The 16,967-nt window shown below is 41.9% G+C and overlaps 1 protein-coding gene across 1 annotated transcript in view; it reads right to left on the reverse strand.

The window, feature by feature from the left end:
* SDK1 (sidekick cell adhesion molecule 1) overlaps positions 1-16,967 on the reverse strand; it is a 638,385-nt gene that overhangs the window by 77,623 nt on the left and 543,795 nt on the right. The window contains exons 26-29 of the mRNA XM_077828174.1: positions 16,381-16,496; positions 15,363-15,552; positions 12,456-12,554; positions 2,605-2,799 (exon numbers count right to left, since the gene is read on the reverse strand). Coding sequence (XP_077684300.1) covers positions 2,605-2,799; positions 12,456-12,554; positions 15,363-15,552; positions 16,381-16,496 — 600 coding nt within the window. The remainder of the gene's footprint in view (positions 1-2,604; positions 2,800-12,455; positions 12,555-15,362; positions 15,553-16,380; positions 16,497-16,967) is intronic.

Consider the following 16,967-nt stretch of genomic DNA (forward strand, 5'->3'; position numbering starts at 1 on the left):
TCAACAGAATTTTTTCACAGGCAGGGGCACGAGTTTCTTGTTAAGTTTAACAATGGAGAATCTCAAGGAGCATCAGCTCTGCTCTAACCAGCAGGTGTCACTATCCTGAAGGGCATTATAGTAAAGTGTAAATCCAAAGGATCAAGAAATACCATGCTGTCTAGCTATAACTATTGCCACGAAGCACCTTGTGATAATTAAGTCATGACAAGCACCACATATATAAAGTTTTAGACTTCGATTTTCATAGGAACCTTTGTAGTGGGGTCTATCATGCCTTCTCTACCTCCTGCTGGAGATGGCAGTGCCTGATGCACCCCAGCTTAAGGAAAATCCAGTCAACCAAAAAGCCTTCGTACTTCAGGGGCCTGAAAGGGCCAAGAGGAGACACTGACCAATCAGGAGCCAGCAGTCCTGTTCAGAAGGCTTGCCTGCCTCACCTCCTGTCATGGGCGGGAGTGCTGGGACAGGAGAGGAGCTCCTAAGTGTTAACCCAGAACCCCAGGGCCAGATCAGAGCCTTTGCTTAAAACACTGCAACAAAATAGATAGCTTTTATGTTTAGTCGTTAGTTGAAAGGTGCGGACAGCCAAATTTGGAGTTTGTTTATTGCTGAACCATTTCAAGACTGAGGCTGAGCTCACAGCATGGGCCGTTCTAATCCAGCTGGATTACCACTGGCCTAAAACGGGTGTCCAATCCCGACTGAGTTTCAATGAGACTTGGGTGCCTATCTACTTTAAACTCTTTTGAAACTTCCATCTTTATTTGATATTAAGTGAATTTTATTAGTGGAGAAGTGAGTATTCATTCATGAAAGCATACACTATAAAGACTCTCATATTCTGGTTTGTTTCCTAACTGAACAGCTGCAACTTATGCATTTCCTCTCATCTTATTGATATGAGCTTCACCATTTTTCTTTCTCTCCCAGACACACAGACCAGACAGCTGGTCTCAACTTTATGGGATACATGCAGGGACACGAAGCCAGCTATTAGAGAGGGAAAGGTTTTGTTTTATATAATGACTCTCACATTCAAGATATCCCTACGGGCTTGATGATAATGGAGAACATTGTTATTGTAGTGAAAGTGGGAATTATGCAGTGAGCTATTATGTGCTCAGCAACAGCTAATGTGCAGCGCTGGAAATTAGAATGGCTATTTTTGAGAAAGAGAATGTTTCCCAGGACATCGGGGTTCTCATCTACACTTTACTGGAAAGTTCCATGCATTGTTTAACCTTCCACTTGGGCTTATCAGTCTGTAAGATGGATGGGAGTGTTAGCATGTGTATTTTTAAAATTTTTCTACAGCTTTTTTCCTTCCCTGGGGACAGCACCTTGATGCGACGGGAAAACTTGTGTGTGCCACTGTCCTTGAGAGCTATGCCAGTAGAAGTTTTAACTCCTGGGGGGCCATCTAAGATGGACAGGTCAAATGGTAGGGACCAGACAAAAAAACCCAGCCCCACTGGTCCTCCAGGTTGGGTGTGGAGCAATAGGCCAACAATGGTATGCTTGTAAAAAAATTATAGAAACACAATAAAGTAGCCATTCCAGAGAACAGCAAAATACACAGGGATGGTGGAGCCTTGTTCATGCCCCTCACATTGATGGTACAGGAAGGATTCAGATTCAGGTTCAGATCTAGAACTTGTTGGACAATCATATTTTATGAACTGAGAAATAAAATGCAAAACCCCGTAGTGTTGCACTGTTATGTCAGAACTAGGCAAGAGCCAAAGTCTGCAAGCTGATCCCACAATCGTTTTACTCCAAGGCAGGAGGGCTACCAATTGAACATTCAGGCTTGCTTATGTTGGGGCTTTATTGTTATTGCCGCCTCATGAAATGTGGTTCTACTCTGAAAAGTGATTGTGTATAATTGGTATGTTGGAATTCCATGCTTATATTCTTTCAGGCCAATCAACTTTTCTACATTTATAAGCAAAAAAAAAAAAAAAAGTTTTTCTGTCAGATCCACAGACTACACTGAAGATCTCCAAGGCAAGTGGGATTCTTTCCTGCTTATGTAAAAATACCAGTATCAAAAATTCTACAGATCAGATTCTGTCATATCTTATTTTTTCTATAATATTTCTGAGGAACCCATCTCCTTGGTATTTAACTGGATTCAGTTACATCTGTGCAACCTCACTGTCACCAATGAGGTTCCACAGGTGTAAATTGAAGGCAGAAGTGACTCTGGATTTGGAATGTAGTTAGTAATTCTGAGCCAGATTAAAATCTGGGGGTGCCCTGGCAGTGTGCATTAGAGCCAAAGAATGGAATAACAGGGAACTCCTTAGATCAGAACTAAGATGCAGTGGCAGAGCACTGTGGGGGAAGCCTGCACAGTGTCTGCTCACAGCTGCCTCTCCTAATTAGTGCAATTAATCCTCTTTTCTTCCCCGAGACTGCCACCTAAATGTTTTATTTAGAAGATCAGTAAAGACCTGAAAGAAAATATCTGACTGCAGAAGGGGGTTGTGCATGATCAACACACTGCTTGATGGGAAAAGTTCAGTCTCCGAGAATCCTCTTTTACACAGTTCATCACATTCATTGTACTAGTGAAGCCACGATGGCTACAGGCATTACCTCTCTTTTCTGTAGTGATTACTGTGGCTTCCAGAGGCTCCCCCCAGCCCTGTCTGGTCTTGGCAGATGTCCGGAAGATGTATGCAGACTCAGGGCTGAGATCGGTAGCTGTGAATTGTCTGACTGTTGAGCCAACTTCCACTGTGGTGAACTTGTTAGGGCTGCTGGTTGCCAGGCGGTATGCAATTTGATATCCTGAATTCATAGCAACAAAAAGCAGAAGAGCGAAGAGAGGTTAGGGTTGTTTTTCAATCTTTTCGTGGGGGAAAAATGCCAAGACTATTAGTTCATCCTAATTACTTATTTATTTGAAGGCAAAACAAAGTAATTCAGCTTTATAACACCCCCTCCCCCAGCCAGATGCAGTACATTATCAGGGAAATTACACACATTGTGATGAATGGAAGGGCCTTCTGAGTATTAATGCACCATGAAACTCGTTTCACTTTTCATCCTTCACCAGAATGGGATATGAAAACAGTTTAATCTTTCCTGAGCATATTGGTACACTGAGAGAATGCCACAGGAACCAACAGAGTCCATACAATTGACTTTGACAGGCCAAGTCAGTTCACTGAAACTAATCTCCCCTTACTGTTCCCCTCCCACTGACACATACACATTTACTGCAGAGCAGAGCATGCTGATTGAGAATTTTTTAAAACATGGGTATTCAGATTGCTTAGGTAATGCAACATTCATCTCTCACACTCAGTTAATTCTCACATCTGTTTGGAGATACCTTTTTTCATCTTTCCTGCCCACGTGTAGATCTAGAATTCATGCTGTAGTTGATGGTACAAGCCTCTTTCTTTTAGTCACTTGGTGTTCCTGCTCTTCTCCTTCACTGCAGAAGATCAGGTTTCAGAGTGGCAGCCGTGTTAGTATGTATCAGCAAAAACAAGGAGGACTTGTGGCACCTTAGAGACTAACCAATTTATTTGGGCATAAGCTTCCCCACGAAACCTTGTTTCTTTACCTACATTTTAAACAGACCAACTAATTTATTTGGGCATAAGCTTTCCCATGAAATCTTATGCCCAAATAAATTTGTTAGTGTTTAAGGTGCCACAAGTACTCCTCATTGTTTTTTTAGGAGATCAGGAGACTGTGGGGTCCTGCTTGAAAAATACCCCGTATGCTGAAAAGCTGATACCACACGTCATCTGTTTAGTAAATTCTGCTCAGTCGACTCTAATCTCCTCTCAGGCCTTTTGGATGGTTATGAGTTTACAGTTTATCACACATTATTAATGATCCAACTGTGCAAACTAGTGTGTCCAGGATTCTCACACACCACAAACAACAACTGTCCCCCAAAGAGAGAATACCAAATGTTCAAACCCATTCTGGAAATACTACCAACTGCACCAGGTTCTCTTTCTCCTGGAGCGCACTGGCAACTTTTAGTCCAGCAACTATGTTCCAAAATCAATTCATACTAGAACTTGTGTGGTGCTCTGTTTTCCAAGCTGAATAAAGTCAGAACTGTTAACTGCTTCATCAAGTTACGCGAGAGAGGGTAATGGCCAAAAAAACCCTACAAAATAAAACAGCTGAACTCAGTTGTGACAGATTTCTGCCAAACCTTTGCTGATCTTCTGAAATACAAACAGCTCTGCAGAGACACTGATTTTCCCCCCTGAACTTTATATCCCCGCTACAGTGTTGAATGCCTACTAAATCTTGATTGCAATAAGAGCAGAAAGAGTGTTTCATACATGAAGGTCAATGCATGGAAAACTAAGGATATTAGTGGACATTAGACAAAATTGATGGCATCTATCTCCCACTGGGAAACTGCAGTGATTGTCATTCACCCAACTAACAAAGAAAGAAGATGCACAAATAGAGAATTAAAGTACTTTTCAGAGTGAATTCTATATATGAGTATGTGTATTATCTTGTGAACCATAGAATTTACCTGGGATACAAATGGTGTTATATGTGTATGCAGACAGTGGTGATGATGGGGATGGGGTGTCACAGGGTGATTGGCCCCAGTAAATGAAGTAGGTCTAGCGCCCAGGTATAAGAGCAGGTGCTCCCATTTGGCTAATTAGGAGGGCTGCTTGGGTTAGTCAGGAACCCAGAGACGAGAGCAGACTGGTTCAGCCAGGAAGGGCAGGTGAGAACTGTCAAAGACCAGTGGGACTGGAGAACGTCCTGGAAGGAAGCAGCAGGTGTTTCCTGGGGAAAAGTTGAAGGCAAGGAGAGCTGCAAGAGGCATTTGCTGGCTGGCATCTCCAAGCCAGAGAGCTAGGACCAGAGAGGGTTGAAGACAGGGGAACGGCAGAGGAGCTTACCTGCTGACATCCCCAGGGCTGGAAAGCTGAACCCAGGGTAACCACGAGAGCGCTAGGGGGAGTGAAAGATGCTCCCAGCAGAGAGGCTGTGGGGTTCCTGCTAGGAAGAGTGGAGCTACACTCCAGTTGGAAGGGCTGGGGTGGCTGTCCTGGAACAAGGAAAAGAGAGGACTGACAGTGTCCAGGCATGATTGAAGGTGTCAGTCTGTGGTATGTGAGGCAGCTAGGGGCAAGATGTCTTGGGTTTTAAGGACTATATACACTGGGTGTGGGAAACAGACTATTTGGGACTTTTGGTGGGGATGATTTGAGCTATGTTTTGGTAATGGTAATGTTGATGGACTAGAGGTTAAGTTTGCATGGAGTTATGTCGACTCTGAAAGGGGAAACCGAGGCAAATGAGACTGTCTTGCCATGGCCTGCTGCAGAAGGGTGATCCAGGTGGGGCCATCCTATTCCATGTTATTACTGATGGCATTTCTCTTCCTTATATTTCCTTGTCTTTTTCTTTGGATGCTATAAAGAAATCTGTGGCAATGGTTAGCAGTGGGACTCTGAATGCTAGTACTGTATGCTGCTGTGACCCAGAGTTTCAGACCCTGTGGCTACACATGGACAAGGGTAGGAGACCAGTCTTCCTTCGTATTCAAATTACAGCAGGTAAAAAAGAGAGAGGGAGCCAATGGTCTCAGCCTGTATAAGAATAATGACATATACAGATGATAGACTGGAAGACCAACATTTTCAAACCAGAGTGCATAAAGGTAGGCATCTAAATAACCAGCTTGCTTTTCAGATTACCTGTAGCTCCAATTGAAGTCACTGGGGGCTGTGAGTTCGCAGTACCTCTGTATATATAACCACTTAGTTAGGTATATAAACATGGATTTTGGTGTTTAATTTTGGGCACCCAAGTTGGAAACTTCTGGCTTTGGAAAATAAGGTGAATAGTAAGAGCTTGGGTAGTTTTCTCAGAAACATTATAGGGCCATCTGAGATAGCACAGATTAGAAACCTGAACGTGTGGATTAAAATGCTGTCCTACTATGAACAGTGACTGTAACATGACATGGTGAGGCTCTACATTTACTGTCTCTTGTAACAGGGTTGGCCATCTCCTAAGCACCCTTTCATGACCAGAGCTTGCTTTGCAACATCCTACTTCTGTTTCCCTCTCTTCAGGGTCCCTTAAGAACAACACATAGATTTCCCTCTGGATTAACACCACCCCTGCCTGGGGCGGGTTTAGTAGCAGAAACAATTCTTTGCCTGGGGTGTCATTAACACGGTTTAATAACAGAAATAGTTCTTAACAGACCACAGGGTCCCAAAAATAAAGACCATCACCACACAAAAGTCTATACTTTGTGCGGGTGCCTTCTCTCACAGGCACAGCTTGGTCTTCTGTCCCAGACGGTTGTCACAGTCCATCCTCCCAGCTCTTCCTAGCTGGAGCCTTAGCCTTTGGGCAGCAGCATCTAGGCCCCAAACTTTGAGACCCAAACGTCATCTGGGTTTCCTCACAGGTGCCTCGTGATGCCTGGGCTCCTCTCTGACACACCCTTGATCTCAGGTCTCCCCTACAGAAGCTCTTCACACTCGCTATAGTTTCTACAATTTCCTGATCTCTCCCCACTTCATTGCAACCTCCGGCTGCTTTTTATAGAGGAGTAGTCACATAGATCTCTTCCAGGTGTTGGCTATCACCCCCGTTACATTTCTCTGTGACTTCCAGATCAAATATTTTCATTTTATGAGTATAAAGATGGTTTTCCAAGCTTATAGCTCTGAAATTCATCCTAAGATCTGAAAGTCAAACTATGTACTTTTGGCTGCTGCATCACTAATGAAGAGGGTGCAATTAGGGCTCAGTTAACAAGTCTGTTGATGACCCATGAGCCAGAAGACATTCCATTTTGCTATCTCAAACCTATACTGGTCTGCAGTGCTAACAGGAAATTTAGACTAACATTTTCACAGTTGGGTGACTAAAACTAGGTACCTAAATAAAAAATGATTTGATTTTCATAGGTCCTGAGCACTCACAGCTCCCAGTGATGTCTCAGAGGTACCCATCTTTGAACTTTCCAGCCTTACACTTTTCAGGCAAGTATATATAATCTATCCCTTTTGACCTATAGTTCCAAGCTTCTCATCCGTCCTGCACTCATCACCATGGTATTTCAGCATCTTTAACACTAGAGTAGTCTGTCTTATTTAAAGTCCAGAGAAAGACAGATCAGTAGGACGAAGAGGAAGGGATATGTTGTGATCTTTTCTGTTTCTGTACATGTACAGAAAGCAGAATTGAGAGCACAGATACAGGTGACCAGAGTAGGGGAAACAGAAGAAAGAATGCATTGTGGAATTTATACAGTAGCAAGAGCAATGCAGGAAGAGGCAGATAAGATAGATAAAGAAGTACAACAAGAGAAGATAACAACAAGTAGTAAAACAGCAAGACTAGAGCCTGGAGGCAAAACATGGACTATTAAGAGAAAAGCAAGTTGTTAAAGGGTAAGTATGTTATCAAAGGCAAATTATTGTTGGTCACTTTCCTACCTGTTCTAATCCCGCTGAACTATAAAATTTTAAGTATTAGACATGAATGCAAAGAAAAAAGTGTATTACTAAATGCTAAGATTAATGATAGACAGATGTACAAATGAATCAAGGAAATAGACTGACATACAGGGAATTATAATAACCAAGTTTTTAGAAGAACAAATTCTCACTACTGTTAATGCTAGTTTTACTGTTTAGAAGATTAACAAGAAGACTCACTTGTCTCTGACAGCTATAAAAACTCCTTCAGTGCAATCTGAAAAAATACAAGCTATCGTCATTCTCTCCCACATTTGCTTTGCTGGCTGGCAGTCTGGGAAAGCATTCCCCTTCTTGGTGGTTTCAAAAAGATTGATGCAACCAGAGACTCCAACCTTCTTCCCTCAGATGTTTCCTCAGAAGTCCACATCTAAAGCCCAACTCACTCTTGTTATCACGAAAGCACCTGAAAAATAGTTGGAATCTGCATCTTTAGTTTCTTGGGTCACTCTCTACTATGTCATCCTTTGATGTTCCAGAGTACCCAGCAGACGCTCAGTCATGGTAGAGCAAGTCTTGTCTTATTTTTGAGTGACACAGAGGCAACATCTGAAGCATGGAGGTCTAAGCCACAGTCGAGCTTGGTTAAGTTAAGCTGAAGTGAAATTAAAATGGTAAAATTATTAGGTTGCTGAATTTTAGCAATAAAAGGATGGAAGAATGCAGGAAGAGTTGGGTAAAATTAAACAAGGCAAATCAATAGAGGTAAACGGAAAGTGTTCAAAGTGAAATTAATACATGCCTCAGGGCATTAAGAAGCAATGTAGCAATAACTGTGAAAGGAGCTATAAAGGCTCCGGCAGATGAACAAGGAAGCTCAGAAAGGAACAAAGGATAAAAGAGTCCCAGAAATCTGGCAGAGAGGAGAGCTGGAAAGATTACTGAACGGAGTCAGTGAAATATGAATAAAACTTAAATGCAGAATGAAAAAAATTACACACAGATTATGACAATATGGCTTTTTTCAGATATAAGAAACCAGAGGGTCATAGGGAAAATAGAGTAAAAGATTTAAGAGGTGGCTCAAGTAAGTCTTCTGGGACAGGAAGATATTCTAGAAGAACGATATTCCAGATGGCCAATCACAGTAAGCATGACAGATACAGCAATTTCTTGCAATATCTACAATGAAAATGCTGCAGTGCTTCAGTGAAGACATTACCTAGGTTGATCGGAGCACTTCTCCCATCAGTGTAGGTAATCCACTTCCCCATGAGGTAGTAGTTAGGTTGATGGGAGAATACCTAGGGAGAGGTGAGTGAAAATTCCCCACATCCAGTTATACAAAACCCCCAGCCTTCTGAAGCTATGCCCTGTGGAGAGGGTGATTGTTTTTGGATCACCTGTTATGTAAAGCCAAACTGTGATCAAAGGCTCAAACTATATAAAGGGAAGATTGAACTATTTCTCATTGTTCTGGTTCTGAATCTGACCTCGTAATGAACCTGTAATCCCGGAAAAAAATAGTTGTGGGTTTTGAAGGACTGACACCTACCACAGTCTGAGGCTGCAGGTGGGGTGATGTCTTGTAAGCTTTTTAGCATGCGTCTAGGTTCATTTTTATTAATGTTTTCTCTGAATGCTTTAACCTTAAGAATAAATGTGCTTGCCTACAAAGAGCTGTGGTAATTTGTGAGAGCAATTACAGCTGTTCATAGCCTCTGGAGAGAAGCAAAGTGCAGACGCTGGCCTGTTTAGGTAGTCTGGCTTGCTGGAAATATCTCAGTGTAGGCAGGGAGCTATGCAGCCTGCAAAACCCATCAGAAGGGAGAGGAACACAGGTCTTTACTCAAGAGAGGTGATGGCTGAGGAGCCAGGACCCTAGAGTAGGAATACAGATGCAATTGCCCTGAAACTGTGAATTTAACTTTAAGTTGTTTAAGCCTTTTCCTTACTCTTTTCCCACATAATGCCTGACCCTAAATCCACTACCATCCCTGGGAGCCTTTCCATTGACTTCAGTGGGCTTTGGATCAGGCCCACAGTGGATAACGAAAAAATAGATATATTCTTTAGGAATTTCTTTTTTTTTTTTAAATGTGCTTACATTTGCCTGAGCATCTTTTAAAATACTTTTTGCGTGTCTGCAATCAGTTTCATATGGCTGTGCTTTCTGAACTGAATAAAAGGCAACAGTTTAAACTGCCTGTTAAATGTTAGGTCACTGTAACACAACCACTTGATTCCCCAAAGCAAACAGGCAGGAGAATGACTACAGACAGTGAATACTAAAGCATCTTTCAAGCTCGTCACCATACAAAACCTTTCAGAACCGACAGCACTGCTCACATGGGCTGTGATGCATCAGAGCGATAAACACTCACTAATTTGTCATAGAACTTAGGAAAAGCTGAATGATATTGGAAAGTTACAGCCTGCCTGATTGTTTATTTTACCATTTGTGCTATTTAAGGGCCAGGGTGTGTGCAAACGCAATACAGGATTAAAATGTGAATTTGCAAAAATGGATTACATCCAATTTTTGTTCTAATTCTCAGACGAGTTCTTACACACAGTTTTGCAATAAGCAGCAGGTAAATGTTAGACACAAGGATACCATGAGGAATACTAACCAGGGACTGGAAGGGTGCCGAATGAGCTCTCATTCTCAGTGAACCGCTCACAGATATGAAGAGCACATATCCATAGTAATGCATCACTTTGTTTAAATAGTATGTAAAGGAACTGTGTCTCGTGGCAAGTGGATGGATGCAGAAAAGAAGGAAGAGTAGGGGCCCAGGTGGTTACTTCAACACTCCCAAAAGAGGAGTCAGAAATATCTGCAGCTCTCCATAGTAAAATATTTAAACAAACAAGTATTTTTCCCTCTAGGTGCCTGCCAGTGTTGCATGCTGCTAATCCCTCTCTGAAATGCTAGAACATGTTTTAATATGGATTACAAAAATGTTAGCTACAAAGGTGTTTGTATGCTCAGAGGGCCACACTAGCAGAGCAGAAACATTGATTCTAAGCCTTTGATTCTAATGTTGCTCTTGGGGGGAAAAAAAAGACACTTTCTCTTTCCAGCACCACTGATGGTCTGCAGGGCGCCCTGCAGAACTGTATTAACCTATTTTCACCAACATTTCCAGTTCAGTACACTTGGCTGTGATGGTTACAATTGCTTTCTAAAAGTTCACTGCAGTAAGGAGATTTAAAAAACAATACAGGAAAAAAGAGAAAATTGTAACCTTCATTTTCCAACAGTGTCGCAGTGCTATGCTATTTTTCACATATTTTTGGGGTACTCTTCTTTTGTTAGAACGGATAAGATATACCCTATGTGGGTAATTCTTACCCTTTCATTGTGACACTGCCAACTAACTACTTCCTTCCTTGGACCCTCATGTTATTATTTATCATGTTTATTGAGGTAGCGCCTAAGAGTCCATACAAGAATGGGGCTGCAGTTTGCTAGGCCCTGTGCAAACACAGAATAAGAGATAGTCCCTCCTGTAAGGAGCTTACAGTCTGAACAGATAAGGCAAAGATCAGCAATGAGGCATAGTGTGACAGAGGAGGCACAGTTTATAAAATATTTTTTTATATTTTCCCAATATTCTTTATCAGCTGGAATTTTCTGTAGACACATTTTATGCTTCAAATCCTAGTTTCCATTGGAAATAAGCACATAGGAGGTAGTTCTCCTTTATTTAAAAAACAGACAGACACCCAACACCTCAAACTGCAGGATTCTGTCTCTGACAGCTAACTGGTGCCAACTTTCATGCAAAGACTTTTTTTCTTGTATTCAGGAGATCCCTGCAGCAGCTGCCTTCAAATCACATCTGATGACTTGCCTGCTGCTTCAGGTGCCAGGATTTCCTCACTTGAGTACTTTTGGAGGACGTGAACCTGAGCAGTTTCTATAGCGATTGACTCAAGATTTGAACAAAATGCAAAAAAAAAAAAAAAAAAAAAGCCTGTAATTTAAAGGGACACTGTCAACCTGGTAAAACCCAAACTATGGGCCTCCCTTAAAATTATCCTAATGCTATGGAAAATTATCTCAGAATTCTAAATACAAACCCAAACTACAGCGCTGCCAGGTAACCCTAGAGACAGAACAGAGGCAGCAGAGCCTAAAAGAATGAGTACAAGATGAGAAGTCAGGGTCTCAATTTCCCCATTTTTAAAATGGGAATTAGCATCCCTACCTACCTACCAGGGCTGGTGGGAGGATTATTAACATTAGTCCAGAGCTTTGAAGACAAAAGTGCTATTTAACTACTCGGTACTTTATTATTAGAGGCAGGAATGGATTAATATCTTGTAAACATCTTCATACAGATCACATTGTTTTTGTAAAAGTGACTGCTGGTTTGTGTGCTGGAAAGCCATCTTGAGAGGTCAGGGTAAAGGAAAGGTGAGAAGACATTTCACAGATTCTTGTCATTCAGTTAGCTACTACTATTGCTCTTGATGAAAAGCTAATTATGAGTTAACTCCTTGTAACCTGACAGATGGTATTCTCCAAAGAAAAGTGATAAAGCAAAACACAAGAACACATACAACTAAGAGCTTAGGTGGCCCTGGCATCATAAGGGAAAAACCAACTCTTCCCCTGCCATAGAGTAGGAGGCAACTCCTCAAATACTCATCTAAAAAGGATACAAAACAGAAAAATGGGACACAATTTAAATATAGTGCCATGAGATGACGTGCATCTGACTCATGCAAATGTGCACCCTGGGGATCAGAAGAGTGTTACATTAGTTATACAGAATCTCACTGACCCTTCCAAATCCCACCAAGGGGTACCACGCGTCTCAGCTGACAGCAATGTAATATTTTCATTTGTTCACCTGTGAACTGGCTTGGATGTGCTTTCTAGTACTGAAAGCAAGAGGAGAATAAGCACATATTCATAGTTCTCCTTCTGTTCTATCTCCGCCTCTTCCTAACCGTTGTGTTTGGAAATTTAAATGTTGCCTCTCTTACCCAGAATAATTCCATTGGGTTCTTCTGGTGGTTGCCATACAATTCGTACTGATGTCAGTCTCACTTCAGGGAACACCAGCCTTACAGGAGGTCCTGGGGCTGAAAAGAGCAATCGAAATCTCAAAAGTGGATATTACGTACCAATGGAACTGCTAGTTCTGTGGCAGCTGCTTGTTTAAAAACTCCTCTGTCTACTCTACACAGACGTCAGGCCAAGCAGTATCTAACCAGAACTCCAGAGATGGCTGTGAGCTTATGATGCTGTACATGCACACACTGGTTATATGGTGAGGAATTCTGTGAAAGGCTGCACCACAGAAGAGTAAATATAATACCGCAACCACACACCCTAGAATGTTTTGCTGCTCCTATAAAAGTGTGTTATACAAGGATGCTTTGACAAATGAGTTCTGACCTATGTGAGGATGATCTCATAACGGCATAGCTGGGAATCCCTGTGAGCCAATCAGATTACACACTTCATCTAAGTCACTACATAGCTGATTATATTCTAGGGTGCGAGACACTGAACAACCTTTACAGAGAGAGATAATGTGTCAGCTTAATCCCCTTCATGCCTGTTGAAACTGAATAATATCGTCTAACTGTGCGGGCAGCCCTAGCTTTGAACTCCCCTCTGATTTTACATATGCATTTTGTACATGTGTCTAGGCTCGAGAACCTCTGTGAGGTCAGAAGCCCATTAACACAGATGGCTGGCACCCAGGTTGTCCATCTCAGGTTCACAAGGTGAGTTTATGTGAATTCACAAATACGCAGGCTCTGAAATTCTCCTTAAGTACAAATCTCACCTGCACTCTCATTGATGATACTTTTAATTAAATTGAACTGAAAGAAGACGCAACATGTTTATGTCAGGAGTTTGGAGATGGAAGAACAATTTGTGACATTTGCCAACATGTACTTTAGGAGGGAACAGGTATAATGAGCTTGTCTTTGACAAACAACCTTAAACATTTCTCATTACATTCTGGTTTATGGAATTCAGTGAACGCACTATCTCCCTGTAGAGTTTTGCGACAATAATCTCCTCTCTGCCTCGTCTCTTAGAAAAAGGCCAAGTTACCACACAGCTAGTGTGTTAGGAGAATGACTAAAGCAATGATTGGGGGTAATTGCGCTCTTCCTATGTGCAAGGCACATCCTTAGTGCTTTGTTGTGGACTGCAGAAAATATTGTACTAAATCAGAAATCTGAACATGTTCTCAGTCCAATGTAATTACTTAAATAAAGTTTCTTATGGAAATCTACAGTTATTTAATTTCTGTTGGGAGCTTTAGATCCAAAAGTATTTGGTTTTTTTATTTTTATTTATTTTTATTAGGAGGAATACAAAAAAAGAGTTTTCAACTGACACATTCTTTATACTTGCTTATACTCTACTGAAAATGCAGAGAAAATGGTCACCTTTAAGTGTTTGACATCTGTAAAGCTGAAAAATATTTTTACTGCTAATGTAAACTGCAGTGAAAATACACCAGGAATACTCTCATCACGCGGACAAGTTTAAACAGAAACAGGGGGTGGCTCTAGTCCTTTCAGCACATCAAACTGCACAGAGGAATCTTTGAGCTCATAAGAAGCATTGTGGCCAGGCTTGGGGGTGTGGGGGGGAGGATTACAAAGGGAAGCTTATATGGTCACTTTTCGAAGATCAGTCTCTTATTGACCAGAACAAGAAGGTGAATGATTGACAGACCTGTGGGTTGGGTTTAAACAGCAGGCTGCAACTTTATTAATTTTACCTTGTGGAGGGGCACTTCATTGCCTGCCCCACTCTCACATATGAGGCATTAATTAATTTGTTCCAGTGAGGGTTCCAGGGCTTTTACCACAAACCAAAAAATAACTTGAGGTACATCCTTCCTGGTCTACTCAGGGACTCAGTTCAGTTGTGAAACCTCTTTCCCCTGGTTCTCCGCGTAAGGAGGCTGGAGTGACAGAGGCCACAAAGGCATGACTGGGGAACCTCAGTCCTCAAAGACTTCAAAGTTCTTCTACTGCATGACAGCAACGTCCAGCTGCACAATCCTGGAGGTCTTGTTGACCTCCGGAAGCTGGCTCTTCTCGCCTTTACTCCCAGGCACCAGCTGCAAGTTATGACGAGTCAGCAATCATAACAGTGTTATAAGTAGGGCTCCGTGTCTGTCATGGAGGTTGCGGAAGTCATGGATTCCGTGACTTTCTGTGACCTCCATGACTTCTGCAGCAGTCAGCATGCCTGAGCCAGGGCTGCCCATGCAGCTGGCTCAAATAGGCAAGGTGGGGAGGGGAATGCAGCATGCATTCAACTGTTCCCATCCCCCCTTACCCAGCCAATGGCTAAGGAGAGAACTGAAGGGGGGAAACTCCCTCGCTGCTGTGCATGCATTTGGACTTCTCTCATTCCCTGATGCCCAGTCAAAGTACCTTTCCCAGTAAAGGCAGCACAGGGTATTCTTTTGCAGAACATTGGTGTAGATCCTCTTACTGGAATGCCAAACTCCAAATCTCCTTCAGGCCCAGTCAGGGCTAAATTTGTTTACTGTGTCCTATTATAGCTTTTCTTTTTTTAGTGCTAAGATTGTAGTTCTGTAGAAGTTCATAATTGGGCTGTCAAACTTCACTCCAACCTGGAACTAACTGTATGAGGTTTGAATGAGTGAGAAATAGAGTTTTTTGCTTTTGTCAATTATGAAGGGAAATGTTTTCAGTTTTTGGGCCCAGAACCTCGGCTTGCCCACAACATTGTGCTAATTGACACTAGCCAAGGATCAGATTCTTTATGTTAAAATTGTAAGCAAATCTAGGCTATATTTTTAAAGCTTGCATAATGAAAACAGCTTTGATTTTAAAAAGAAATGCTAGAATGTATGGGAAGAACACTTGAGTGACCCATAAACTCACCATCATCCTTGGTTCTCTCTATGACTGGAGGGAAGTTAGGGACCCCATCTCCAATACGTGTGAACGCCAGCACCTGAATCTCATAAAGCACATATTTCCGCAAGCTGGCCAGCAGGACAGACTGGGTGTGGTTACCTCTCACTATTTGGGTCTTTGGTTCAGAGTCCAAATCTTTTGCTTTAAACAGAATCTGCAAGAATAAACACAACAGAAAAAGTACGGTTATCAATCATTATTCAAAAGGATTGCAAGAAAGATTGTATGTATTTTGAGTTCTTCCTGATCTTAAAATATAAAACAACAGATTCAACTGCACTCTTTTGCACAGAGTAAACATTTAATCCCATAGACATGAGCACTGGCTGTATATAACACAGAGGGTAAGCCATGAACTGCTGTACATGTGAAGGGAAATCAGTGATACTGCATGCTTGAACCTGAGAGATTATGACTTTAGAAGACAGAGGGCATTGTTAGAAACAATGCAACTCTGCTGGATACTTTGCCCTGATCTCTGGTGACTGAACTCCAATGATCTGGGATGATGAGGTGAGTATGGGCAAGCCTGTTCCAGGATCTTGACAGATATCCCTTTCTATGGTCTCCACTTTGAGCTGCAGGTGTAAATTCCAGTTCAAGGAGACATAGCATGCTTTAAACAGAAAGTAGACATGCGATGTGAGCAGCAGGAGAAGCTAGCTGCCCTGAGTACATACCCATCTGAGTTTGTATGAAGTTGGGGTACCTAGCCTGCTCCTGCTATTCACATCACTGTGGCAACACTATTTTTAGCATGCTAGCTTGATCAGAGCTAGTGTAGTTTATATCTCCAGCTCCAAGTGTAGACATACCCTAAACCAATCAGATCACTCCTCTGAAGAAAGAGCACATTTCCTGACCCTTCTCAAAAGATAAATGGGTAAATTAATATGCATCTGGTAGATAATAACTATCAAATGGAAAAACAGCGTAGCAAATGTATTAAAACACTTGACAGCATGAAATCTCAACTGTGTACCTTGTAGCCCAGGATAAGTCCATTCTGCTCTGGTTCAGGTACTGATGTCCATGTCAGTAGGATCTGGGTGGAGCTTACAGCTTCAGCTGACACATTCTCAGGGGGAGCAGAAGGAACTGCAATCATATGGAATCACAGACATTAGAGACAGGTCTTCCCTATTATGTCACCTAGTCCATCGCCCTGCCAGCTCAGGATTGTTCCCTACAGAGCATTTGCATCTGTCTTGTTTAGTCTAGTTTTCAGTGTCCGTTGCAAGACTTCTCCACAGCCTAAAACAGATGAATGTCCATTTTTCTCTGATATTCACCCTATATTTCCCCCTCTTAAATCTCACCCTATTTTTCCTAGCTCTATCCCTCGTTCTACGCTAATTCTTCCTGCAGATCACGACATTTTGAACAAGCAAAGGTTCTAAACTAGGGACAGTCCATTCCTGGGTGCTCATGTGTTTTATTTTTATAAAATAATGATAAAGATGGAAATTGGGATTTAAACACTCAGCATTCTATATACTTTATAATAATGAGAATCAAGTTAACATTGGACTAATGTAAATATCTTTCTCAATATCTCTGTCACACGTT

The sequence above is a fragment of the Eretmochelys imbricata genome, chromosome 10 (assembly GCF_965152235.1).
Source record: "Eretmochelys imbricata isolate rEreImb1 chromosome 10, rEreImb1.hap1, whole genome shotgun sequence".
Lineage (NCBI taxonomy): Eukaryota > Metazoa > Chordata > Testudines > Cheloniidae > Eretmochelys > Eretmochelys imbricata.